Consider the following 27,069-nt stretch of genomic DNA (forward strand, 5'->3'; position numbering starts at 1 on the left):
ACACGCCTGGTAGTGGTGGCTCCCAACCGTCCCCTCCCCCCCTCCCACTCTCTCTCAAAGAAAGCCATTATTTGAGTTCATTCTGACTTTATCTGTAGTTCCTTACTTTGAAAACTTCATGCCCTTAAACTCCTGATTCATTCTTCGTTGCTCGTATATCCCCCTCCCTCCAGCCAATGTTGACAGCGATGGCTTTATTCAAAGAGGCCTGAAAACTCACTGTGGGAGAGAGGTTGGGAGAGGGACGTCAAGAAGGACCACATGTGAAGATTTGTTAATTGCGCGTACTTTTCTGAGGTTTCTCAAGACTATCGGCCAAGGTTACAGCGTCCAGCAAACCATTGGCAACCATTGAAGCGACTCGACCCTTAAAGCAATATTGCTTTTGAAAAACGACGATGCAAAGAAACAACTTATTTGAAATCAACAGGATTATTATCCTTCTTCAACTCGAGAGAGGAAAACGAACAGATGCCTGTACCAAAAAGTCTTTTTTACAATGCTTGCGCAATTCCAATATATCTCTAAATGGACTTAAATGGACTTCAGTAATAAAAACCAAGATAACTAAACAAACTATCTTAGCTAACTGTCTAAACTACATTGGATTCAGTGTTGGAAAAAAGGACTTCCAATTGAACACTGAAATTCTTCTTCGAAAAATGGGTAGAAGAGGATTTTATTAAGTAAAAGCTTGGATAATGCATTATTATCTACAAGAAAATTTACTCTTTATTTAATTACTTTTTAATGAAAAACGCCATGCATGTAACTGGATAATACCTGACTTCATAGCATAGAAAATTTAAAGGCAAAACAGCGTCAATAAAGAGAAAAACAGCTTGATAAATAGTTTCTGTCAGCAATGTATGTGAAGCGCAGGGCTTGTTTTTGTAGAGTTAAAAGTTTGTTTAACTGAGTCTGACTGGCCTGTCCCCAGAGAGAGAGAGTTTATAAACTATATATGCTGTGGCGGCTCTGAGACTATGGAACTCGATCCCACTTGAACTAAGATCCAGTAGTTCGATAGACATTTTTAAACGACATTTAAAAGCATATCTTTTTAAACAAGCTTTTTTAACTCTTTTAATTTTAGATGATTTTTTAACTTATTGATGTAAAGCACCATGGACAAATAGTGGGTTGTGCGCTATATATATTTTATTATTATTATTACTATTATTATTATATAAACTTCACAGTAGACCACGCAATGATTTGCAAACGAGGGGGCTTTGTTATCCAACGTCATAATGAGTTGAGAGACCTCGAGGCCGACCATTTGAGTATGGTGTGTACCGATGTCGAGGTCGAGCCAGTTCTCCAAGACATCACTGAAGACCAGCTCTGTAGAGGATCCAATAGAGCACAAGGCGCAAGATTGGACGTTCTGGTGCGTGGCTTCTGGGATCCCCAGAGCTCGGCATTCTTCGATGTGAGGGTTTGCCACCCTAATGCCGAGTCTTACAAGGACCAGGAACCGCAGCAGATCTATCGCATCCACGAAAACGAAAAGAAGCGGCTGTACTCAAGGAGGGTATTGAATGTTGAGCGTGGCTCGTTCACGCCGCTTGTATCTACAACTATGGAAGGGATTGGCCGAGCTTATAGCCGCCAAGAAAGGAGAACGATACTCGCAAACAATTTCCTGGATCCTAGCAAGGACATCCTTTGCCCTCCTTCGGTCGGCCCCAGTTTGCCTTCGAGGATCGCGGGTGAAGCGCCGCGCCGCGTTTGACTATAACAATTGTGACGTTGAAATCGCAGCTGCCGAAGGAGCCACTGACATTGTTTGATGGTTCTTAACAGCCTTGTATATAGGGTTCTAGACTTGCCATTCACCTTTCGCTTTTCTGTATAGTTTTCGATATTTTTTTTACTTCACAGATTATAAGATTTTGAATCTATTCAGATTTTACTCGGTTAATTATTGTTTTCCAGACACTTTGATATTAAAAAAAGACAGTAGTGGACTCCTGAAAAAGAGTAGGGCCCAGTTTAGACGCCGATCTTTTCATGAGCCGAACCTAATTCCTTGAATTAAGCACATGAAAAGATCGGCGTCTGAATCAATTTGGAAGGGCTATTTCAATTTGGAACGGCCCACCCGTTCTTCCCGCCTGGCTTGGCCGAGAATTTCGCCTCTGGAACGCCATTGGAACGGCTTTGATTCAGACGTCGTACTTTTCATGTGCCGATCCTAATGCATAAACTATTATAATGTATTTTGCAAGTAATGTGACTAGTTTTACTGGAACTGTATTTGGAACGGCCAAAACTAACGGCGTCTGAATCAACAGGCGTACTTTTGTTAATTTGGGTCGGTCCAAATTCAAATTGAGTTCGGCTCATGAAAAGTTCGGCGTCTGAACCGGGCGTAAATGTGAGGCGAAACTGAGTTATTTTGGATCGTCTTTTACGCTGTTAATATTTTGTACTGTAGAGGATTTCATAAGAATTATTGCTAAATATAGTTTTTACATTATATAAAGCGGAGAACTAGTGATTGGGGCAGTTCACGAGGAAATAAATGTTTTCCTCAATTTCAAGAAAAAAATAATCCTTTAGTACTAACCGAGCTTGCTGTTTTCTCATAAGAAAGATATAAATTTAACTTTTGATTTGTATCGTTACATTGTAAAAAAACAAACAAAAAAAAACTGTTCTCTTCCAAATGCAAACTGAGTTTGGTTTCGTTCCGCGGTACTGTATCGATTATGCACATCAAGTGTATTGATCTACGAGGTCGTGACTGAAAAACTCCCGACGTACATATGTAATGAATTCCAGAAATCATAAACAACAGAAAGGCTCTTGAATATCATGTTGTGTCTTCACTCGAAAAGCGACTCTAAACTTTTAAGATACGACCTTTAATACACAACGATTAAACTAAAACTGAATGCATAATTAATGTATGGGGTTATATGGTACTCTTGCCAAAAATGCTAATAAATTCATAACAGTTCTGGGTTACGAAACTTCCGCGGGATTTTCGAGCAAATTAACATAACATATCACATAGGTCGGGTCAATTCGCCTTTATCACAGGCCGGCCATATTGGATTACGTCAGTGGAAATCTGGCACGAAAACGAGGTCACGCGTGGTAAACAAACAGGCCATCGTGTCAAACAGAAAAAAAAAACATTTGAATTTTGGCATAGAAATTTAATAAATATTCCACTTCTTTCAAATGATTCAATTGTAAAATATGCAAAAGATAACTTCCCCGTCCAGCAGACTCTTACTCGAGGCTATCAATTTTTTAACGGAGTTTATTCGCGATATAGAATGTAGGTTTCTAGCTTCCAGAGTCTGGTTTAGTCGGAGTGACAGCCGTCTTAATAGTTTTGTTCTTGCATTAGTCCGACTATGAGTTAATTTGATATATTCAAATAATAATTGCAGTGGAAATGGTCAAAGATGTTGATTTGAGCATTACGGTTCGAGCGAGATGCGACCGTAGCAGGAGAAAGAACGAGGAATCTCATTGATTGTCAGTTATTTTTAAGCGCTCGTCGACAGTTGAAATAGTGAGAAATGACTGCAGTTTTGTGTATTGCCGACAAGAATTTCATTGCGAGAGAATTTACTTTGACAGACAGGTTTTTTCAGAAATGCAAGAAAAACTGCACCTTTATTATTTTAACCATCACCTTCCATCATGTATCCAATAAAAAAGTACTTTATTACAAAAATATTTATTTTGCAATTGACATATGCTGGTTCAGTTGGGCAACCCGTTGAACATAACAACACAAGAAAGCAAAAGCTTTTATAATTTAACATTTTATTATATTGTAATGTTTAAAGGCAACAAAAACCAAGTGAATTGAATTAGCTGCTTTCCCTAACATTATGTCAACTACATGAACCAGGAGTTAGGCTGGGTTAAACAGAAAATTGTATTATACTTCAATCATATATGGGTATCTAACAAAGAGAACAACCTCTTTTGCCCTTGCTGACAGTGTGAAAGTATCCCAATAAATCTTATTTTGAACTTTAAAATCACTGATTGTTTATGATTGGTTATAAAATAAGGAACCTTGAAAATTAGTTATTAGACAAGCTACTGTCCACATTTTGTTAATACTTCCTGCTAAAGTGAGGGGAATTATCCTATCAAAAAAGTGAAGTTCCTTAACCCTTCTAATGGCCCTCTCTACGTGAACTCTTAAATTATGCACCTGCTTGCTACTATCTATTCCCTTCTTAGAAAACTTCCCCTTGCTTGATAGAAAGGTAGGCATTGTAACCGTACATCCTATTGGCTCAAAAGATCACCAATGGTAAAACCCTTGTCTGTATGGTTAGCCAAATGTTGCAAAATTCAACAACTTGCATATTTATAATCAACAACTAATATTTATGCTCAACAAGATATATTTTTATTCAACAGTTTACAGTTATATTCAACATTTCATATTTATGTTCAACGACACACATTTTCTTTTCATATTCAACCAAAATTATTTTTATTCAACAACAATATTTATTCAACTTCAATAGCTATATTTATTTTACTCAACAAAATTAATTGTTCAACTTCAGTCCAAAATTTTTACCCAACAAAAATAATTATTCAACTTCTACCACGCATAATTATTTAATGACATACCTTCTATTATGACTAAGTGTTCGAAAGTTCCCGGACATTCAAAATATCGTCATTCAACAAAATTCCCCGCCCCTACCCCCGAACTACCCCCAAACATGAAACCCATTCCCTTGCATTGTAAACGAGTGCAAAGGAGAGTTGACTGAGGTTGCTGGAAATTTAAGGGTTTTGTTCCACAGTTGGTGCCGAAAATTGACAGAACTGGGGTTAAGGAATACTCCAAACTGTACTCACTTAGCAGTATATCTGGTAAGTTCACCGGAACGTACAGTAAACGGAGGACCAGGGAGACCAAAGTACGAGATCAATGAAGAGACTTTGCTACACTTAAGAGCATTGGGATTTAAGTGGAAAGACATCGCAGAACTTCTTCTCGTCTCTCGTTGGACCCTGTGGCGACGGGTACGAGAGCTTGGTATCAGCGAGGAAACTGGCTTTACAATTATAGGAAATACAGATCTTGATGAAATTGTGCGAGCTTTCATGAACGTACAAGGAGGCCTTGTGGGGTATTCAATGGTTCATGGCCACTTGCGAAGTAAAGGTATTAATGTTCAAAGACAACGTATTAGAGCCAGTATTTCGCGAGTTGATCCGATCAACTGCCGCTTAAGATGGGCAACAGTGGTTTCCAGAAGAGCCTATTCAGTGCCTGGCCCTAACAGTTTATGGCATATTGACGGCCATCACAGTTTGATTACGTGGGGTTTCGTTATACATGGTTGTATAGATGGCTATTCTCGTTTAATATGTTTTTTGAAGTGTTCTACAAACAATAGAAAAGAGACCGTTGAAGGTCTTTTTCTGCAGAGTGTTGAAAAGTATTCGTGGCCTTCTAGAATACGAACTGACCATGGAGGAGAAAACGTGTTGACGTGGGAACGTATGAATGCATTTCGAGGCCATGATCGTGGATCCGTACTTATTGGAACTTCTACTCGTAACCAGAGAATAGAGCGTTTATGGCGAGACGTATTTCGATGTTTCGGTAACGTATTTTACTACACTTTCAAATCCATGGAGGAGTCTGGTTTGCTTGATGTTACCAACCCCCTACATTTGTTTGTTCTTCATTATGTCTACTTGCCCAGAATTAATGCTGCAATTGACAGCTTTGTTGAGGCCTGGAATAAGCACCCCATAAGAACTGAAAGAAATTGGAGTCCGGAACAAATCTGGTCCAATGGAATGATAGACAGAGTTAATGGAAGACTTACTGCAGTAGCTGATGTCAGAAGTGAAGCTAACATCAGTGGGCATGAGCATGAGTGGTATGGTTTTGACCCTGATGCACCACCACCACCTGATGATGGTCTGTCTACTGTCCAAGTCAATGAAGTAGATTTGAATTTACCAGATAACATTATTTCTAGGCCGTCAAACGAGATCAACCCACTTGGGAATTCAAGTGCTTTTACAATAGATATATTCCAGAGGGCACTTGAATTTCTAGAAAACTTGCTTTCCACCCATAGTTCTCAATGAATACTTACAAAGGCCACTTAGGGTTATGTGATGATAACCAATAATGCCTATGAGACATGCCTGCAGGGGATCATCCCACACATAGCTGTATTCAATATTGACAAGGTTAAAATGCCACTGAGTTTTTTTTCAAATCCCTACCATTTCTTGCCGGGAGGGTATCTTAAGAGAGATTAAGAACTGAATTTGTGTTTTATCAGTGTATCTTTTGAAGGAAAAACTGATGGTATGACACACACCTGTTTTGAATTTTACTGTTATGGTACATGGCGGATTGGAACATCATTCAAACTGAACCTGCTTAAAATTATCATGAAACTCAGATAGCCAGGTAATGACTATGAAGCACTGATTTTCTCACAATGACAAGTCCCAGCCACCTTTCATATTATATCTTCTTTTTTTTTTTTTTCGGATGAAGTCTACGTCCTCAAAACTGAGGCACTAGCTACCCAAACTAGCTGACCCATCCCTATCTCTCCACCCCTATTCTATAACTCTGTTCCATTTTTAATGATTTGCCCATGCAGAGCATTTTAAGAAGAAAACAATAGTTCAGGTTGATCCACTTATTTCAATAATTATTAAAGAGCAACTCAATAAAGATTCACATTTATTACTTGTTTTGTGTGTTATTTTCAATAATAAAATCAGAAAATGAACTTTATGTATGTCAAAAGATTACAAATTTATGGCTATTATTCCCAGGAATCAGCACCAAACATAAACACCAGTTATACTGCTGGGAAAGGTAACACAACTAAACTTATCAGTGAATTAAACAACACAACATTGAAAAGAAAGTTACTGAAAAGCAGCACCAACATTAGTTGTGTGTGTTGTTACCACTGTAAATGAAGTCAAAATCGGCCATAAGGTCAATCGTGACTATTCACTTAACAGTGTTCAGACCGAGGTAAAAGACTTTCCAGATGAAGAAAAGGCTGAATTTAAAGAGAGTTCAAACAGACCATAAGAGTGGAAATGATCAGGTATTAACAATGTAAAGGTGCATGTTGATGAAGAGATGTAATCTTCACAATGAAAATTTACATTTATTGCAAAGTTCTGTACTGAAGGCATCATCTTACTTCCAGTGCAATACTGCATTAATTGCATCAACCTGGCACTTGATGACTGGTCAACAAATCTATTCATCATCATCTTGATTTCCTGTGCTTGGTCACTTAATTCATCTGGATATTTGAGACACTCTCTGACTATTGCTGGTGTCAGCTCAACAGGTTTAAAGGTGAACACACTCTCAAACAAATGTGGGTGCTTTGACATCTCATCAAGAACACCAAGGGTGATCAATCCTTTTCTCAACTGATCCAAAGCCATTTTACGTTTTGAAATGACCTCATACATGACTATTGATTGGATTATTTTCCCTTTGGTAGACATCTGAAATAAAATTATGATATTAACAGCAATGTCCTAATAGAATGCAACATAATTCTCTTAAATTTTAGCAAACAAATAGGGTGGCACTTAGGTGGCTTCAAACTAATCAACTGAATAAAATTGATGGAAACTTAGTATGTAGCCATATAAATCTTCTGAAAGTGTATTACTGTTAAATGAGGTGTCTTACTTGAGAGAAAGGAATGACCATATCATCTCTGGTACCATTATAATCATAAAATGATATATAATTGCCATGTATATACCATCTCAGAAAATTTTCTGATATATTAGAGCTACTGTATAACCATCCTATAAATAGTTCCCATCAGACTCAAGACAGCAGTGAAATCTCAGTGCATGTGTAAAAGTACATCTGGAAATTCCTGCATTGATTTTGCTATTTCACAATCTCAAGAATGAATAATATAGTTTATGCAATGCCAGGGGTGACATGCATGACAGACCATATATTTTTAATGTAAATTAAGTTATACCTGCAGAACACTTGTCTCTCCACAATTAGCCATCAGATTAATTACTTCACCATTCTTGGCTAGCTCTCCCAGTTCATCATAACTGTTGACATCCATTAGCTTTCAATAAATTTGCAGAAATAGAAATAATCATTACTCATGACTAGAATGTACATATACTGGTGGAGAAGTTTTATTATTTGAATAGTAGGTATAGGTGAAAGGTAGGCCCTTTTACACCTTTCAGCAAGCCATTCCAGGAAATCTTCATGAGAAACATTTTTTGCATGCATGTGCATTTCAATGCTCAGGGCATCTTGATTGTAAACTAATGCACCTTCACATTTTTTCCACACTACTTTTCCATACTATCAAGTAAAAAAACTCCTAGACCACAACCACCATTTCAAAAGCACTTGCCACATAAATTTTCTAGTAGTGGGAGGCTTACCTAATACTGGCTGATAGTTTCGAAAGAAACTGTTTGGGGCTGCGTCGGTGGGAGTAATGAAATAATTTGGATATATCAACAAAGTTGAAATGGTAAATTGGCCACCAATACTGGTTGCTTTGGCATGTTAAAGAGTGGATTGTTTAATGGGGTGTCCATGAGGTGCGGTGTACACTTACTGGATTTACTGTGGTTTTAAGGTAAATCTTTGCTTTCCTTTAAATTACACTCAAGACATACTGAGCATTTACCTGTAAGACTATGTTCCTGGACATTGGACATGGAAGATCCCAAACATCACAGTATGCAAATGCACACATGACATCTCCAGTCACAAGGTAATAAAAACAGGGCAGTGCCAGACATGGAAATCCAGGGCCTCCTTGCACAAGTGAATGGGCAATCATTTTCCCAACCATTTCAAACATTCCACTCATGACGGCCTGTGGTTGGTAACTTGGCACCTTGCGGGCTTCTTCTCCTTCAAACAACAGCAGTAGCTTGCCCTGTACTAATCCTTCAAATAAGTTAGAGTAAAACTGTCTTAATACTCCACCACTGTCTATGGCAGGCTGCCCTCTAAAGATAATTCTTAAAGGGCAGGAAGCATCAAACTGAATGGACTTGTAATAGGCCACAGCATCTTCAATTAGATCATCTTCATCAACTTCTAGTTTCTTTCTTTTTCCTGTTAACTTATTTCCTAAGATGTTGATGATCTGCACTAATGAGTCAAGGTCTTCCTCACTTACAGATGGCAGCAGTTCCCCTAGTGTTGCCATGTCACTCTGCCTGCTTGGACTGGAAATAAAGGACACACTACTGCTTAGCAAATCAGCACAGGTACATGCCCCAGATACACTTGCACTATCCATGTTAGTAAGGCCGTGGTCAAATGGTCCATTCTCTGCAGATGCATTCGCTAGTGCACTCTCAGATTTCTTGGATATGGAATTAATCGACAATTCTGATGAGAAGAAAGGTGACTTCATCAAGTCCTCATCGTCCTCACCTTTAGTCACTATGGGTGATGGCTCATCACACGCTTCGATGACTTCTTTTAAGACATTTAAACGAATATAAAGCTTTCCCTGGCCACATAACTCTTTCACGTGTTTATAATTCCATTCAAGAGATTTTCCTACAACGGGGGTAGTTACTTTGTTGCGCTCTCGCTTAACAAAGTCAAAATGATCTGGTCTTACGAAAGGGAATCGCTGCTTCAGTACCTCTGTTATGCTTTCTCTGATTTCGCTTTCCGACTGGCCTGTTCCCAGCTCAAAGTAACCTTTCAGTAGAATCATATCGTCGGTAATTGGGTAATCAGGGACAAAGCCATTTTCATCGAGATCTTCGGGCTTGTCGAGGAGATGAACAGCTTTTGGGTGTAACTCCTGTTTCATTTGTTTCTCCTGTTTACCTTTGAGGCGCCATGGATGATTTGTTGCAACTGCGGGCCTCTTTTTTCCCTTGTGAAAAGAAGACGAAGAAGAAGGAACCGGGGTGGCTGTGGCGGGAAAAGATGGAACGATGCCCGGGGCGATAGAATTTGTCATCTCTCGGCTCGCAGATCTTGCTGAACTTGCTATAAGGTCGCGCGTTCTCATTAATAACGAGGTATTACTTCCCGATCGTTGAAGAGCGATCTCATTTCGAACACATTCTCTCACAATTTGTGTCAGTTCTTCCCTAACATCACGCCCTGATTCGTCTTCCGACGCCATCTCTATTCATGGTTAATGGTCGGGGCACTGGGTCCGCAATACAGCGTATTTAACTGGGGTAGGGGCGAGGAATTTTGTTGAATGACGATATTTTGAATGTCCGCGAACTTTCGAACACTTAGTCATAATAGAAGGTATGTCATTAAATAATTATGCGTGGTAGAAGTTGAATAATTATTTTTGTTGGGTAAAAATTTTGGACTGAAGTTGAACAATTAATTTTGTTGAGTAAAATAAATATAGCTATTGAAGTTGAATAAATATTGTTGTTGAATAAAAATAATTTTGGTTGAATATGAAAAGAAAATGTGTGTCGTTGAACATAAATATGAAATGTTGAATATAACTGTAAACTGTTGAATAAAAATATATCTTGTTGAGCATAAATATTAGTTGTTGAATATAAATATGCAAGTTGTTGAATTTTGCAACATTTGGCTAACCATATTGTCTGCCATAATTTTGTAAAGCAAGTTTAAAAGTCCTGATTGGCTTACTAATTCTTTATCAGATATACTTCCCTCAAAAAGTGAGCTCACATGAATCACCTCACCCAAGGGTGATATAACAACATTGCCCTTGTATGTTGTGTGGCTCTTGTATGATGAACAACATGGACTGTTTAAAAGCATGCTAGAAGGTGCCTGCACCTTGATTTCAAAAGCATCTATAATACCACGGCACTTGGAATACAGCAACTTAAAACTTTGTGGCAAATGCTTATCAATTTTAGCTATAGATGGCCAGATAGAGAGGGTCCCCAATACAAAATACAGAAAGTTAACCCATGATAAAAAATACAGAAAGTAAACCCATGATAAAAATACACGACTTACAGTTGAAACAGAAATATTGAAATCCTCAGCCAATTTTTCACTTAAAGTACCCAGCCTTAACTTAGTCAGGCACAAGTAAAATTGGTCAAATAAAGAAAGTATACATGTTTTGACAGTGCTCCTCATGACTTCTACATCAGATTTTCCCTTATTCCTAATTCGCTGTATTTGTGACCAAGAATACACTTTGTCTGCGGTTGGTTTTATGGCATTAAAAGTACTTATGAGGAATTGGAAGGATGAGAGGCCAGTGTGGAATCTAACAGTGACGTTTGTCTAGCATTTCTTGCAGTTGTTTACAGAATGACTGTTTCCCTAAAATTTGTAAACAAATGATAGACTATGAAAAATCAAAATAAAATTGTTTTACCTCGAATGTTTCCCTTCATCCCACCTAATATTTATAATCCATGGATGCTTTAAGGCTTTTTCGTTTGGAAGTTGATGAAAAGAAATGATAACTGCTGCTTTGATCTATTATTTTGGCACAAAGGCACACAACAATTATCTCCGTTCAGCATGATTGCAAAGGTGACCTTACCACGCGTGACCTCACTTTCATGTTCAATTAGGTAATGAATAATTCAAGATGGCAGCTCCGTGATAAAGGCGACATATTTGGCGCCTTGGACGTTAGCAATTGGAGATCTAGCTTCAGAGTTTCTCCGCTTTTTCCATGTGAGTAGACCTCGTTCTCGGTTACCAACGAGGGAAAATGAAATCAAGGTAGGTAAGTGAACAAGTGCAATCCTTAGCTGTCGAAAAATTTCTTCTTTGGCTTAACTGCTTGCCTTCTGTCGTTTGCTGTCTTCATCACGAGATTACGCTGAAATCTAGCATTACCAACAGGGGATCAGAAGGTGTCTGAAATTCTTCTCTACAACTCATTTCTTCTTTATTTAAGACCAAAACTGATAAACTTTGATATCCGTTACATTTCAGCCGAGCTTTTAACCAATTAAACATCGCAGCGGATATTTGACACTGAAAGAAGCGAGGAGAGTAAATTCATCGATGCAACGGCCAACGGTCGCAACGAATTTCGCAAGTTTTGAGGTAAAAGCTTCGCTTTCCTTTAGTTGACGTTGAACATATTGCGAAAATGTATAGAGACAGACACCTCTTCTGCAGCACCATCATAGAATTCTAAGACGATTAATTGAAACTATGATGAGTTTCAGCTTTAAAATGATTTACATGTTAACCATACTTGCGTGCACATGGATGCTTTTACCGTAGTCACGCAAATTGCGATTTTAACTTTTGTTCTTATAAGAGATAGCAACGCAGTCTATCCATTGCTCGTAGCGATAATTGAAGTTTGCCGGAGCAATCTTGCAACATGCGCTCCAAATTGTAAAATATTGCTTTATTGGGATCTGTTTCGCACATTCTTCAGTGATCTTATTTTATCTAAGGGCCTGATTACATGAGCCGGGCTGGCCCTGTTAGCCGGGCTGATTTCTTTTGTTTTGGTGTTCGCCAAAGCGTGAAAACAAAAGAAATCAGCCCGGCTAACCGGGCCAGCTCGGCTCATGTAATCAGGCCCTAAGTTTGTAAAATAGTTTCTTACTTGCATTCAATATGGTAATGAGTCTCATGGCGATGAGATCGTAAACAGCGGAAAACCTAATCGCATCTTGTTACTGAACTAGGGGAACGAAGTACATTTATTTAGTTAGAAAAAGGAACTCGGAGCAACTTCAGAATACCTGTCCACAGCATTTACATGTGTCGGGAGGCTTTGAAGAATGAAGCATAACACAATAAATGCTATTGTTATTTAATGACATGTAAATGAGTGGCCGGGTATTCTGAAGTTTAGCCAAACCTTTCAGTTTTTGAAAAATATGCATTTTTATTTTAGGTGTCTTTTATAATACGAATACAGCCCCCAAAAAATTGCCACTTCGCCGTATGTCGAACTAGCACAGTTTTTGAAGCGTCTTAGGAAGCCAGCAGCGCTGAAAATTTTGTGTTGCAACCGTTACAGAAATGTCGCTGTACGGTTGAAAATCCAAATGCCCCCTAAGACTGAATAACCTTTTAGTTATCCAGAAACCGCAAACGACAAGAATATGGTAACATCCTAGAGACTCAAAAATGTTCCGTTGTGTCAACCTATTTCAGTCAACTGCCGGCTAATATATAGATCAACACAATTTTAAATATCCGACTCTTAATAAACAACCAACCAGATCAATGGAAATCGAAATGTAATTATTCAAATAATTTAATTAATTTAATTTAATTTAACATAATTTATATTGCGCTAACTCCACTAATTGACCAAAGCGCAAATACGTCTAGACGTCGATGCGTGACAGATCGCCCTTCACTGAGCTCAACTGAGAACCAGCTAAAAGCAAATACTGTCATTCAATCCGAAATTAAATCAAAGTGACTCTGAGCCACTCAACTCAGAAAACGTATTATGAAAATGCGAGAAGGTGGGCGAAAGCGAGTTCGTCTGCGTGAGTTGGCCACCAGGTTCCGCTCTTGGAAATTATTTTTCTTCTGATTATCATGCATAGTCAAGTAATTAAAGCAAAGAGCCTTTTGAAGCTTTCTAATGCCGAAGCGAAAAAATGGGGAGTTCAGTCATAAACCCAATATAATAATACTGTGAATCGCTTTAATTGTTTACCCTCTCCGTTTAGTGGTTCGTTTCAGCAGTCCACGTTGTTGTCTTTAGCGCGTTTAGCGTTATTATTTTTCCTTCTATAGTCCAACAGTTGAGAATGACTGAAAAAACATCGAGTAATGTAAGTGTTTTCCTTCTGTGAGTTTGCCGTTCTCATTCTAAGTTTTGCAGGAGATATTTACGATAGAAGGTACGAGTCATTGACCGCCCTATGTTGTCTTTTTTTAGGCTGACAACTCACCGTCTGATCTGATCCATTTGGCGGGCAGCGGCGTAGACCTGCCATGTTTTGAGAAATTTAGTGGCAGATGCTTTTGCAAAAATAGTGCAAGCAGTCTTAAAAGAGGGTCTCCTATACTTTTACGTAAAATGTGATTGGGCGATTTTTTTCTTATGAGTCGTGATTTAAATGTGTTTTATGCGTGAATCGTGGTTATAGGTGATAAGATCTTTTCATGTCCACGTGAACGAATTTTTTTATTTAAAAGTGATCCGTCAATGAAGAGCTGAATTTAACGTGATTCGTAAACTATTTTGCTTTGCTTGATGAATTTGCGGCCATTTTATCTTTTTGAGAATGTCCATATTGTTCTTGAACGAATAGGGCTAAGTTTTGACAGGACTTGATATGGATCGATAAAAGTCATAAAACAGACCATTAATGGGTCGCGAAGAAATGAAATAAACATCGCGTCAATTTCTTTTATCGACCAGTAACAACCTCAGTAACCCACGTGCCCTGACACTCCTCTGATGCTTTGGTGACCCAGGCCTTGTAGTGACCTTTGTAGTGAGCTCTGGTTTGAACCGTTCTTTGAAGACCTGTGAGAAGAAGTCTTCCAACAGTCTAAACAAAAAGATCTACAAAGTGAGAGGTGAGCTGGGAGTGCAGGAATAAGCGAAATCTCTGTGGCAAAGTTGAAGGGGGTTAATTTTCAAAATAATATTTCGATGCAAAATTTAAGCCAGGCTGTATCGACCACAATTTAAATTTTTTTTCTCCATTTTATTTTTTCTCTTTAAAAAATCCATAAGCCTTATGATGATAAACGAAGATGTTTTACAAAATGAGACATGGACAGTTCTGTGAACTTCGTCTGAAGTAACATTCGCAAAATAGCTACTTTAATAAAATATGAAGATCTATCGAGACTCGAAAACAGTCACGCTTCGCAGAATGGCAATACTTACATGAAATTATATTTGTATTCTAAAAATCAGTCAGGTGACATTCAAAGTTTATTTGATGGTGCAAAATGGTCCCAATAAAATCAAAACTTAAACTTCGAATCGCAAGAATATTGATTTGTAAGCGTACCAACTGCAGCGATGTCAATCATTAAGGATTAATAACTTAGCCAAAACAACCCATAACTGACCCATTTATCTGAGACTACTGTAGCATCATTCGAGTCTTATTCGTCCGCTTTGCAATTTTAAAAATAACATTCGATGCGATAGCAAATAATTTATTTTCCTCTTTTTCTTAAGTAAAATGGTTGTAAATATTCTTCTGTGGGCTTATCAGAAAGGCCAAAGTGAACCTAATTACAAAGAAAAATCTAAGTTGGCTATATCGCCGGAGATACTAAACGCTTTAGTGACGTAATACTTTCTTTTATGATTTGTAATTCTTGCGAACTACTTGTTGCGGACGAAGCATTAACATTAACAGGAGCATATTTTAATCGTCATCAGATATTGTATTTGTGGAGAGGGGGCCTTGGTGACCTTGGCATCTTTATTAAAGCAAATCTGGAGTTTAGTCATCACGGGTTACTCCCTGGATTGATCATCGTTAACATTATACACCTGGGCCCTGTTGTTCGAGGGCCGATTAGCGCTAACTCAGGGTTAAATTTTAATCCAGGTTTCTATATTTCTCTGTTCAAGAGCCGTTTTGGGAAAAGATTTCCAATACTTTTCAGAGTATTCAATCATCAAATTGTAGACAAGTGGAATTAAAGTAAATTTTCTTTTAAAGCTTTCAGATCTGAAATTGAATTTTACACTAACCCTGGGTTATCTTAACCCACCTTTGAACAACCCGGTCCTGAGTTACGAGAGACACTGCGAGATTAAGAAGAAGCACTTGCACACAATGAAGGCAACACAGTGCAATGCCCCAACCAGTCTTGGACCTAGGCAGCGCACTAACCATCTGGCAAAATGAACAATAAAGCAATGTGCATTCACAGATCCTCGTTGTCATCCAGTATTATAGAAAAAAGAATTGACTGGCTACGCTACTTGTTTTCTTAGAAAACAAACTGGCAGGTAGCTGTTTCATAATTTATAAATTTAATCAGCAGCCTTATAACAGAACGCTGCGCGAGACTTTGCTGGCAAATCGTTGATATAAATGTTCTGCTATCAGGCATTAATGTGGCGAGCAAACTTGATTGAAGGTTGATTTCAATGACGTTTCATTTTCTCCGCAGCTGGTCTTCTCCGTCATTCAGATACCTGTTATCGGATCGACACAAAACAGCTTCAGGTACTCAACACAAAGCCAAGTCACTTATTTACTGAGATAATTTGGTTTTATCATCTGAGTCGATGATGTATCTTAGCTCAGTAAAGAGTTTCTTAAGCTGACGTTTCGACCGTTGGCCCCTCGCTAGGGTGAAGGACTTTTAAAAAAGGGAAAGTAAGGTCTAGAAAAAGTTCACTTATATCAAAAGTTCCTTGCTTGCATTGCCCTAACTGGCTATTCATTTGAGCTAAAAGCGTTTTAGTTGCGAACAACTACGGTCCAAAAATCAGCATTTTCAAGCTGAAATTCGCCAGCTTTGATGTGACGAAACTATGACGTAGCAAGAGTCAAATAAACTGATTTATATCCCTGCTGAAATGGATGTAAACAAGGAAAACAGCGGCGAGGAGAGCGCCACCTATTAAACTCTCGACCTTGATTTTAATCTATCCGAGAGGGTGTGATACATCCATTTATGTTTCAAACGAAACGGGGCCTTGGCGACTTTGGCCTCTTGAAAGGAAATTTGGAGTTTAGCCATCACGGGTTACTCCCTGCATTATCATCGTTACCATTATACACCTGAGTTGTGAGAGGCACTACGAGAGTAATTGTCTTGTCCAAGAACACAATGCAATGCCCCAACCGGGTCTTGGACCTAGACAGCGTACTAACCATTAGGCCCCCTGTCTCCAATCACTAGAAATCGTGGATCAATATCTGTGCAAGAGAAGGGAGGTTTGACAGACCTGTTTACGATTTAGATGACCACTCGATCGAAGAGTTAAACTTAGAGAATTAACAGCTTCATAAACAGGTTAGTAACTAAGTAATTTTGTGAATTTTATTTTTTTTATTTTTTCGTGAAACGTGATCGTCTCGAATTTTGCGTGAACGTGAAAGGGTTTTGGATATTATTCGTGATGCGTGAAAAAGCCAAATAATTTTTACGTAACTGAGTTTACAAAGGAGTATAGGGGACCCTCTTAAAAGGATTCTTCGCTACACCAACCAAGGAGAATACTGTAGGCCCGCTACTTGCGAAAAACTGCGGTTTGGGTTAGACCACGTGTAACTGATTCATTAAATTCAACGTCAAAATTGGCGCTTAGATCGGGCAGTAACACTTTTGCAAACGAAAATAAATTTTGGTTTTCTGTGACAAAAGTAAACTCGATGAAATCACTGCCTCATATCTAAAATTGCCTGTGGTCCGAAACACCCGTGTTCACATAAAATGCTTACTGAGGTTAATCGTTCCGAGGTAGAAAACTAATAGTTGTTTGTTATCAGATGGAAACGAGAGAAAACCCTGTAAAGATACGATGATCGCGTTACAGCGCAAATATAATTGAGTGACTGTGAGTCGGAACGAGACATAGGAAGACGAAGAAAGATTTGTATCGCAGCGTCTCAGTTTGAACAATTTTCAAGCCTGTATAGTACTGTGTAAAACCGCTCACTTTTGTGCTAGTCGATCAGCGAGAGCTTATAATTGTAAAAATAAAAACAGACACATACAAAAGAGGATTCTGAAACCCCTGTGTGCCGGACTGAGGAAGGAGTAAGTGAAGGAGTGACTTTCAAAGTCTAACTGAAACTCAGAAAATGACGCCATTTCCTTAGTCTGTTAACACACCTTCCAATGATTATGGAAAATTTTAGAAGCACTGAAATCGAAGGATAGCTTTTAACTGAGTGAGCATCACCGGGTTTAAAGGTCCGAGAGGTCTCAGGAAAATTGAACATTGGCTACATAGGATTTGAAGTACATCATGTTTGATGCCTAAGTTATCGACGGAAGTGAGGCATTATCCTCTTCGTGTTAAATTACTATAAAAGATGAGGTTTATCTGTCCTATAGTAAGCTCTTCATTGACATTGATTCCATATAAAAGAGTCGCTACCAGTCCTCTCAATTAACCCCGATCGATCCATCCCAATATGTGAAAAAAACGACAGATATCGGAACCCCTCATATTTTTGGGTGAGGCATTCTCCATGTAATACAACTGTGTTTTTTAATTTGTTTTCAGACTGAGTGTTTGCCGTGAGGTACGTCTTTAACCAGAGATGACCGATCAAGGTAATTCACTTCCTCACCTCATGAGCGTCGAAGATAAGAAACTCGGTGACAGAATATTGTGAAAGGAGGAGGATCGATACAGTTATTAAAACAAAAAAGCACGCAAGAGAATAAAGTCTGAAATATTTTTTACTCGAGCGAGACTCTAACCAATAGTACAGATGCAATGCTCAACAGCCAAAATTTTGTTAATATTTGCAATCAATTGAATAAGACGAAGCGTTAAGAAATTAGTCTCAAACTCGTAATTCAGTTAGAAAACAATTTAATGATGATGTGTAAAGAGGACAAAGTTGTAAAATGTGTGGTTGCAGGTGAAGTTTTTCGCGATGAAATTCGCCCTGTCCTGGTGCATTTCTCAGTTAACGAAGCCTCAGCTTACACACTTGAGTTGGAAGGTGACCTTGACAGCGTTTATTATTGGCAAGCTCCATCTGGGATGACTGAGTCGTATTTTCTCGATTTCCTAATCGAAGTCGTGGTTGCAACCTCCTTAGATGACGTCTCCAACCAGGAAAGAGATCGTTTCCTTGATCTCGTTAATTGTACTGCTGCAACATTTTTAGAGTTACAAAAACTCAATCAAAAACGCAAGAAATGGTATAAAAGAGGTGACGGGGAAACTACATCCATATTACGAGCAAATCTTGCTGCATTTGAACACATTGTACTTTACCCCTCCCAGGGAAACATCACAAGCGTGCATCTCAGAATAAACAACGAAACAGATCCTTCTGGGGAGCTACGAAGAACAATAAACCGGAGCCTCTGGAATGAAGCAACATTTTATGTTGAAAGTGACGCAGAGGGTGAAAAGGAGGAAAGCCAAGACATCTGTTTGGATGATCCTTACTCGTCAGATGAAGACGAAGAAGTTGGGCGGGAAGTCCAGGCGAGCCCGGACAATCCTTGCTATTATCCTTCTCAAATAGAAATGGCAGCGATATTAAAGAAACGAATCGACACCATCATGTCCCATTACCATGGCATTTCAAGATTAAGAGAAGTCTTCAACGATATTGAATTCGTAGTGTACACAGCTCGGTACAGAATGCTGAGTGATCAGACAGAGAAGAGGATTTGCCATCCTGACGCAGGCGTATTATCAAAAGAAGAACTCGAATCGCGCAAACGTGACCGTGATGGAAAGAAAAGGATGTTCATGTATGTTCGTAGTATAGAAACGGATACGCATTTTGATGAGCTTAAAAGAGATGTTCAAGAAAAACCTCAGACTATGTTTGTCATCGTAGCTGACGAATGCCATTGGGGAATAACAAGAGACAAAGAGAGGAAATCCTCTGCTCACAATCGTTTCATCAACGAATGGTGCAAAAAGAACCCTCCGAAAAATGTGATTGTTGTACAAATCTCGGCTACACCTTTCAACCTCCTAACGCAGAAATCTCGCCTTCCCGTGGTTTCCTGCGTCCTTCTAAGGGACAGTGACTCTACCACTCAGAACGAATACACAGCAGGCGATCTTGTGGTGCAGACGCAAGACTCCACCCTAGAAGAACATGTAGAAAACACCTCAAAGGAACTAGAACTTCATGTTATCCATTGGTCCGAGGTTGAACTTAAAAACTTTGAAAGGGGGATGCGAATGAAGCTCAAGTCAGCCTTGAACATTGAAAACTCTCCCTACCAGTACCTGCAAGTCTCCACAAACGGAAAACTAAGAGTAACACCTGACAGAGATGACGCGACAGTATTCATTATCCAAGGCAGTCACGGCATTGTCACTCTCAAAGCAGAACCAACTCCTTCGAAGAGCTTGACCGTCACCAAAGATGCCTTTGGAAATTTAGAAGCCAGAATTGATCCTCCAGAGCCAATGGAATTTGAAGTTAAGCTAGATTTTGGAGTAGGAGTGGTTGCATTTTGTTCCTGCGACGGACAAGATGATTATATTTCTGTTTCTGTTTCCGTTTTTGAAGAATATTCTGTCAGTTTGCAAGGGGCGAAAATTGAACGAAAATGTGGTGTTTTCATTCTGAAACCACTACACAGAGTGGCTAGAGTTTCGTTTCAGTTCTATACAGATCAATCAGGACCAATGGAAGTCAAAACGGTTGGAAAGCAGTATTTGAGTTTAAACTATTATCTCAGCACCCTAAACAGTCCCATCAAGAAAGAACAGAAAATTCGAGAAGATGAGACCTTTCAAAAAATTGTGGATAAGGCTAAGAGAGGGAGGAAAATGTCACAGTCAGATTCGACTTCTTTTCCAATCGATGCCTTGCTATGTGCGGATTATTGCTACCACATAATCCTTTTGAGTGTTTTTGATAGTGGAGAAAAGGTATGTGAAGCACTGACTCATAGAGTGGAAGAATCACCCGCTACTGAATTCCAAAGTCGTCTCAAATCATTCAAGGGGAACCTTAATGCAACAGAAGTAAAAAGATACATTGACCTGGAGGCTTTCGAGCTTATCCAAAAAGATATCTGCCACAGAGTGAAACAAACTTTTCAAGAAAACCTGAAACAAGTGAACAAGTTGCAGAAACAGAAGTCACCTGACCCTGTTAAATTACAAACAGCCAATGAAGAACTGGCTACATCACTTGTTGAATGCATAATGCATCTTTCTCCGGAAGAGGTTAAAAAACTCGAAAACGTTGATGACGTTGGACAAGAACTGCAAGAAAACGGCTGTAGTGTAATGTTCCACGATCTCGTGCAAGAACATGAAACAAGGTCCTTAGTGAAAGATCTGATCCAGAGCGGGAAAGAAGAGCAGGGCAAAATGAAAATTGTACGAGCTAAGACAATGAAAACTGCAGATCAATTTTACTACACGGTACAACTAGCGAGGAAAGTGTCATGTCTTGAGGAATGCTTCGAAGTCATCAGAGACTATGGAGGAATTCAGATCGAAAACCAACTGATGAAGTCGTCAAGTCCCTTCTTTAAAAAGCTTCAACCAGAAGTTTGCACCTACAAGTTTGATTGTCGTTGCAGTGAGTTGAAACTACAACCAAGACATAAATCATGCGCCAACTGTCAGCACGTGCACAAATCCATAACGCAGTATGAAGACCTGGAAAACCTTGCATGTATCCTCATTCTGGTCGATAAAGGTCGTATGGGAGACACTTTTCCCCAGAGTTTTGATTGTATCGACTTACGACTTAACTACGACAGCAGTCAAGAGTTCAAAGAGGGCTCAGCAATGTATCTGTCAAGTCTCATTCAAGAGCTGGGAAGAATGTGCCGTTACGTAAAAGTTCCCACTGGTGCGATTCCTTATGCATTAGTTGGGCGACAGCTATTCAAGAAACTCCAAATGTCATTGGAGACATCTCCGTCAATAAGTGTGACTCCCTGTAGTAAAGCTGACCGGTATATGACAAGGACGCGCAAGAGGAAAGAGGCTCATTCCTCGTCACTGCGATGGCTTGACTATGAAGCTCATAAGGACAGCTATGATTATGAAAACGAAGAAACGCACTGCAACAGAATCCTTCTACAGGCCGAACCCCAGATTGGCAAGACGGGAACGTACTTATGCCTGATAAGAGATTTACGACTAGATATTCTAGGGAAGGAAAAAGTTTTTCTCACTTCGCCTGCTGCATTTGACGAAGGAACTTTTTACCGATGCAAGGAAAGTGATAACCCTGATGAATCGGTAATCAAAGAGATGGATGAATGGAAAGACTGGCAATTTCCTTTTTGGAAAGCGATCGAGACTTCTCCAAGCCTGTACAAAAAACCAGTTGGGACGGGAAAGTATTCAATAGGAGGGTGCTTTTATAGTCATGACATGGAGGAGAGTCCTTTTATTCTTCTGAAGGGAGAAAAGCAGAAGTTAGTTAAGACCGGTTATCAGAACCTCAAGACTGACGATTGTTCAAATGGCCTCCGTGCCTGGCACTGGTATCATTTCGAGAAATGTGCTGAGTGTGGAAGACTTCTCCAAGGTCGAGAATCTCTTCTGGAAAATGTGGAGGCAGGCATTGATGGTATCCCAGTCACTGTTACATCCTCCTTGCCAAGTGATTTTACCTCATTCGCTCAGCTGAAAGAAAAATCAAAGAGTAGCAAATCCCAACGGGATGATCACACCTTGCCATACTGGATATTTCATCCTTCACACAGAAGCGATCCAAGAAAATGCACCCTAAATTACCACCACGTAATGCAAGAAGACGGGTGTGTCGCCAATTATGTCCAAGTTCTCGTTGTCCGAAGGGAAAAGTTCGAGGCCTACAGAAAAACTTGGGGAAAGGTGCTTGTCATTCTACAACTGCCAGAGAAACTCCCCAACTGTGACCTGGGACCGGATGAAGGAGGAATTGGTTATGCAAGACTCTTTATTCAAAAGATCGCATGTTCTCTAGAGCTTGAATACGTCTTCATGATTGACGACAATATGGCCATGATGTCTGAGGTAGAATTTACAAATCATCACATGTCTAGAAAAGAAAGAAAAGCCCTCAGAGATGACAGTGGGGTGATGCAAATGAGGCGCTGCACTTTCCTAAAACCTTTGACAAGTCTTCAGAAAATAGCACAGGGAAAGGACACTCCACCTATAGCTGACGGGGAATATGAGTCTCATCCTCTAAGAGATGATTTCAAAGCCGAAGGTTTTCCACTGTATACGTATACTGGTCCTGCGAAATTGTTTCGCGGCAAGCAACATGAGAGCTATGGTATTCTCGGTCTGATGAGAAGTATCCCAAAAGCAGTCAGTCCGTTTGCCAAGACCCAGGTGTACGCTGCCGTCTTGCTCAATGTGAAAAGTACCACCGAGAAAGGCGTCTTTTACCGTCCATGGCCCTGCTGGGAAGATCTGCGTTTCAACGATGATTGTGACAAAGAGGGTTTATGGGTTGTTAAATGCAACCGTTATTGTTTCTTCAAAATTCAATACAAAGACTGGATTGACAACCTGGTCCTTCCACAAGTCTTCCCTTGGGATGAAAACTGTACGATCGTGGAAGGAACACTTCAAAGCGAGCTACCCAAAGACCTGGAAGAGAAAATTATCCTGGAGCACCTTGGCCGCTTTGTGAACACCAGTGGTCCTGACAAGTGTTTCAAAGGAAGCATTGGATACGATAAACTGGAACAAAGAGAGGAATCCCCCCTTCGCATTGTTGAAACACTCGAAGTAGACACAGTTACAAAAGATGACTTCACTCTCGGAGTCTCGCTGCTGGTTCTCTCCTACTGGGTAGAAGATCGGAGGAGAGAGACCCTCCATCTCCTTGATTCATATTTCTGTCGTACTGAGCAGAAAATTGTCTTCGTTGCAAGTGCCATGGAGGCAAAGAAGCGGTGGCCTCAATTGACTATACACACCATATCAACCGAGAATGGCATTTGTCACAACGCCGAAATGAGTGACAGAAATGCACAATTTGCCCTTTTTTCAGCGGCGGACCCAAGGAGGCACCGTTTGCGTTGGATTTTGATCGAGGCATCCTTCTCCCAAGGCAATGAGGACCTCGAAGGGAAGGCAAGTAGAAGTAACGAAATTGCCTTCCCAAACAATCTTGTGGACACGAGAGATGTGTCAGCGATCAAGGAAGGAATCTCAAGTAACATGGAAAATAGAAACTATATAAACAAAAGAGGAAAGAGATCCCTTCAAGAGCCTCTTGCTAGCTGCTCCGAAATCAAAAGGCAGAAGACTGAAGATGACTGGTTTCATCAACTTGACAACGTATACTCTGATATATTGTCTAATGATGACAAAGATAACAACGATGAAGACGATTTGATGTGTAATGAAGTTGATGATGATGATGATGGAGACGATGATGATGATGATGATGAAGTAATATGTTTAGGAAGTCCATCTAATCAGCAAACACCACAATTTGACCGCGGGTTTTTTCAACATTCTGCCGACTTCAGAGAAAGCAGCTCAATCAGAAGTTCTTTGGATTCGGCGCACAATGACCAAGAATCTGCACAAGATGAAATCTATCCCTCTGATCTAGATGAGATTGTAGGTGATGGAGTCCAAAACGATAGTGATACTATCATCCTTAATGAAACCCGCCCTTCTCAGGACAAGGCCCAAGAAGAAGAAAATGATTATCCTAAGTATATAGAAGGGACAAGTGGTGTCACTAAAGCTATCGTCGATCTTTGGATAAAATACAAGAAAATTTCGGGATCGAGCCATAATGTTATGGAAGACATAGAGAACACTCTTGATAGTTTTACTCCTAACCAGTTACAGGAAAGGGACGAGAAAGGTTACACTCCACTTTTGAAAGCTTGTTCGTTACCTTCTATGAGCCCTCTTGTGATGAAGTATCTTATCAGTACAAAGATAGATATTACCTGTCAGTTACCACCCAACTTTGGCGGACACCACCCATCAGGGGAGGGGTTGGTTCCAGGGATGTCCGCTTTGTCAGTGGCAATTAAGTGCAAAAATGTTAGCCTGGTTAAGATTTTCAAGAAAGAAGAGAAAAAAAAATTGATAAAAATTAGAGACGAGGAGGAAAACAGCGCTCTGCATCATAGTATTCTTTCCTGTTCTAAATCTGCCTTTAAGGCACTTCTTCCTCTGTATGAGGCAAAGGATGCGAGAAAAATGCTCAACAGAGACGGAAAGAGCCCTTTAGATATCGCTTTGGAGATGGAGTCGACTGGAATGTTCAAAGGAAAACAAGAAGATAACATCCGATTCATGATTAAGGAACTGAAGAAGAAGAAGAAAAAGAAGAAGAATTCTATTCAGAAGATAGAAAAGTATCTCAGGTATACATCTTTTATTACCATCTACTCTTGCAGCTTGAGTTAGCTAGATCATCTTTGATCATTTTGGTCCAAAGGAATTTCATAGTATCTGAATTTTGAGAATTATGGCCGAGCTCAGTTTTGAAAAAATTAGATGCAAAGAAACTAAGACAAATGACAGTAAGCGAAGTCGATTAAACTACTTACCCAGATACATGCGTAGCCCAGAGTGGAGGGCTCCTGTTTTAAAAATATTTGGTGCATCTGTAAGATGTTGACATCTACCACAGAGCGAAGATAAATACGCTTGTGGATTAATACTACGAGTTCAGTGATCTGGTTTGAGGGAATGTTTTTCTCCTATGGTTATTTTGGAAATTTCAATCTGCTTAATGTTCATATGGGAGTCTTTATCGAGATTAAGATGACTCAGTTGACTTGTGAGATGACAGCTTGGATATCGAGCCTGCTCGGGTAAAATGGCTCACAAGGCATTAAGAAGTTTTCTCTTCCAACACAATGCTACAATCCATCCACCTTAATCTTTACTGACATTGCAATTCATCCCATTCGCATCTCAAGGGATTATAAGCTTGAACAGCTATGGGAAATATACAATAAGCTTGAGTTATATCCTCACCGTCGTCGTTAAATAAAAAGTACCGAGAAAGTGTTGTCCAGCTCTGCAAAAAATCATTTCATTCCATTGGAAATATCAGCTTATTTCTAAAAAGTATTCAAGGTAAATGAACGTTTAAGTTGTATTTATTACTAAAGAGATTGTAACAGCTTCTTTTCGACTTTTTTTTCTCTTCTCAGTCCGATACAAAGGAAGACTTCAACTCCTTATCAATCTCGTTAGAAATCTGGTAAACAAATAAAGATGTAATATGCGCCCGCATCAAGGAAAAAGAGAGAAAAATAGCTGGTTTAAGAGCATTCTGGAAACAGATCTGATTTGCGAACACAGACATTGTTTCCTCTTTATAAAAGACAAGTGAGCGATACTGAGATCACTGGACTTTTTAAACTTAGATGAATTTCATTTTATATTTGAGATGGTGAAACAGATCGAGGACAGTTTTCTTCAAACCATAGAAACATCTTTATTACTGAGAAATCGTATGCTGAGACGAACATGTGACTTAGTGAAAATTATATTCAGCGTAGACGCGATAGAGAAAAGCCTCGATGACTCAATCGAGGGTAATAGGATATTGATATTTAAGTAAGGCTTCATTACGAAGTTTTTTAATCTCTTTTAGCTATAAAAAGACACCTTATTCAAGTGGTGTAGTGAGACAAAAACCTATACGAAATGTTGTGTGTTTTTTTCGGTGAGAGGTTGAAGTTCAGGATCCCGCGAAACTTGAAACGAGCATTCAACATCTATAAATTTTTAGAAATATAATGAGACCGAGAAAAGCAGACTATTTAAAGGAAAAAATACAAGGAAAATTAAAGTACAAGTAAATTTTTGCGGCACCGTCAATGGAAGCAACCCACGTTAATCATCAACTCTATCATGATAATTTAAAACTTTCTCAGTAATTGTATACATTGTCACGTTTCCTTTGACGGTTATGTCCAATTAACATTCTAAGTACACTATAAACTGAATTCAAACCTGTACTTTGTGTAAATTAGAACTGATGATTACAGAAGAACTGTCGAAACATGTTTTTTTTTTTTTTTAAGAAAAAAGCCATGTATTTTCTTAAAACCTTAACATGTCTTCTACTATCCAGGCTCTGGTTGTTGGAAGGATGGATAACGCTATCCACTGGATAAAATCTCTATCCGGTGGATAGGGCAGTACGTTTTGCTAACACCTGTCCGCTGGATAGCGATTTATCCGTTGGCTAGCGTTTTCCGCTCTTTGAACAACTGGGCTCTGACCTTTAATCATCTCATATTTGAAACTCATTCAAGGTTAGGGGTTACCGTGAGTAGGATAACTTTGTGCGCCTTTGTAATGCAAAATAGAGGATTTGGGATATGTAGAATAAAACATCATGAAAGATATTTATTTGCACTCTTCTTTAAAGATTCAGATTGAGAAGAAGCAACCCTAAGAAACAAATAGTCCACAAAATTTTTAATTAATTTACATTTCAAACGAGTGAACAAGGAAATTATTAACCTTGGTA

The 27,069-nt window shown here is 39.2% G+C and overlaps 3 protein-coding genes across 9 annotated transcripts; 2 read left to right on the forward strand and 1 right to left on the reverse strand.

Annotated features, from left to right (window-relative positions):
* Positions 1-1,213: 1,213 nt before the first annotated feature.
* On the forward strand, positions 1,214-6,729 carry LOC148736106 (uncharacterized). The gene is made up of 2 exons (XM_088753039.1): positions 1,214-1,537; positions 4,723-6,729. Exons 1-2 carry the CDS (start codon positions 1,214-1,216, stop codon positions 6,106-6,108), a joined length of 1,710 nt encoding a protein of 569 aa, XP_088609165.1. The 3' UTR covers positions 6,109-6,729.
* Positions 6,709-10,235, reverse strand: LOC148736107 (uncharacterized). Its single transcript, XM_088753619.1, has 3 exons — positions 8,694-10,235; positions 8,013-8,111; positions 6,709-7,515 (listed from the first exon to the last, which is right to left on the reverse strand). The coding sequence occupies exons 1-3, from the start codon at positions 10,164-10,166 to the stop codon at positions 7,015-7,017; spliced, it is 2,073 nt and encodes a 690-aa protein (XP_088609745.1). The 5' UTR covers positions 10,167-10,235; the 3' UTR covers positions 6,709-7,014.
* A 1,333-nt stretch (positions 10,236-11,568) lies between these two features.
* Positions 11,569-26,944, forward strand: LOC111344893 (uncharacterized). 7 transcript variants are annotated; one of them, XM_088753608.1, is made up of 9 exons: positions 11,569-11,728; positions 11,945-12,058; positions 13,730-13,767; positions 14,361-14,521; positions 16,088-16,143; positions 16,826-16,939; positions 18,159-18,208; positions 18,523-24,940; positions 25,739-26,944. In XM_088753608.1, exons 7-9 carry the CDS (start codon positions 18,196-18,198, stop codon positions 25,779-25,781), a joined length of 6,474 nt encoding a protein of 2,157 aa, XP_088609734.1. In that variant the 5' UTR covers positions 11,569-11,728; positions 11,945-12,058; positions 13,730-13,767; positions 14,361-14,521; positions 16,088-16,143; positions 16,826-16,939; positions 18,159-18,195; the 3' UTR covers positions 25,782-26,944. The 7 variants fall into 7 exon arrangements, with proteins under 7 accessions (XP_088609734.1, XP_088609733.1, XP_088609737.1 ...); XM_088753607.1 differs by lacking the exon at positions 13,730-13,767; XM_088753610.1 differs by lacking the exon at positions 13,730-13,767 and having other exon boundaries at positions 11,575-11,732.
* Positions 26,945-27,069: the final 125 nt, after the last annotated feature.

The sequence above is a fragment of the Stylophora pistillata genome, chromosome 3 (assembly GCF_964205215.1).
Source record: "Stylophora pistillata chromosome 3, jaStyPist1.2, whole genome shotgun sequence".
In the NCBI taxonomy this organism is placed as follows: domain Eukaryota; kingdom Metazoa; phylum Cnidaria; class Anthozoa; order Scleractinia; family Pocilloporidae; genus Stylophora; species Stylophora pistillata.

Excerpts from the sequence above, each read along its gene's own strand:
- LOC111344893 (XM_088753608.1), top strand. Across the intron at positions 24,941-25,738 it reads AAGATAGAAAAGTATCTCAG|TCCGATACAAAGGAAGACTT; the intron begins GTATACATCTTT and ends TTCTCTTCTCAG.
- LOC148736107 (XM_088753619.1), bottom strand. The coding sequence starts at position 10,166 with ATGGCGTCGGAAGACGAATCAGGGCGTGATGTTAGGGAAGAACTGACA. Across the intron at positions 8,112-8,693 it reads CCAGGAACATAGTCTTACAG|CTAATGGATGTCAACAGTTA; the intron begins GTAAATGCTCAG and ends ATTTATTGAAAG. Across the intron at positions 7,516-8,012 it reads GAGAGACAAGTGTTCTGCAG|ATGTCTACCAAAGGGAAAAT; the intron begins GTATAACTTAAT and ends ATTTTATTTCAG.
- LOC148736106 (XM_088753039.1), top strand. The coding sequence starts at position 1,214 with ATGATTTGCAAACGAGGGGGCTTTGTTATCCAACGTCATAATGAGTTG. Across the intron at positions 1,538-4,722 it reads AGCGGCTGTACTCAAGGAGG|AACCCATTCCCTTGCATTGT; the intron begins GTATTGAATGTT and ends CCCCAAACATGA.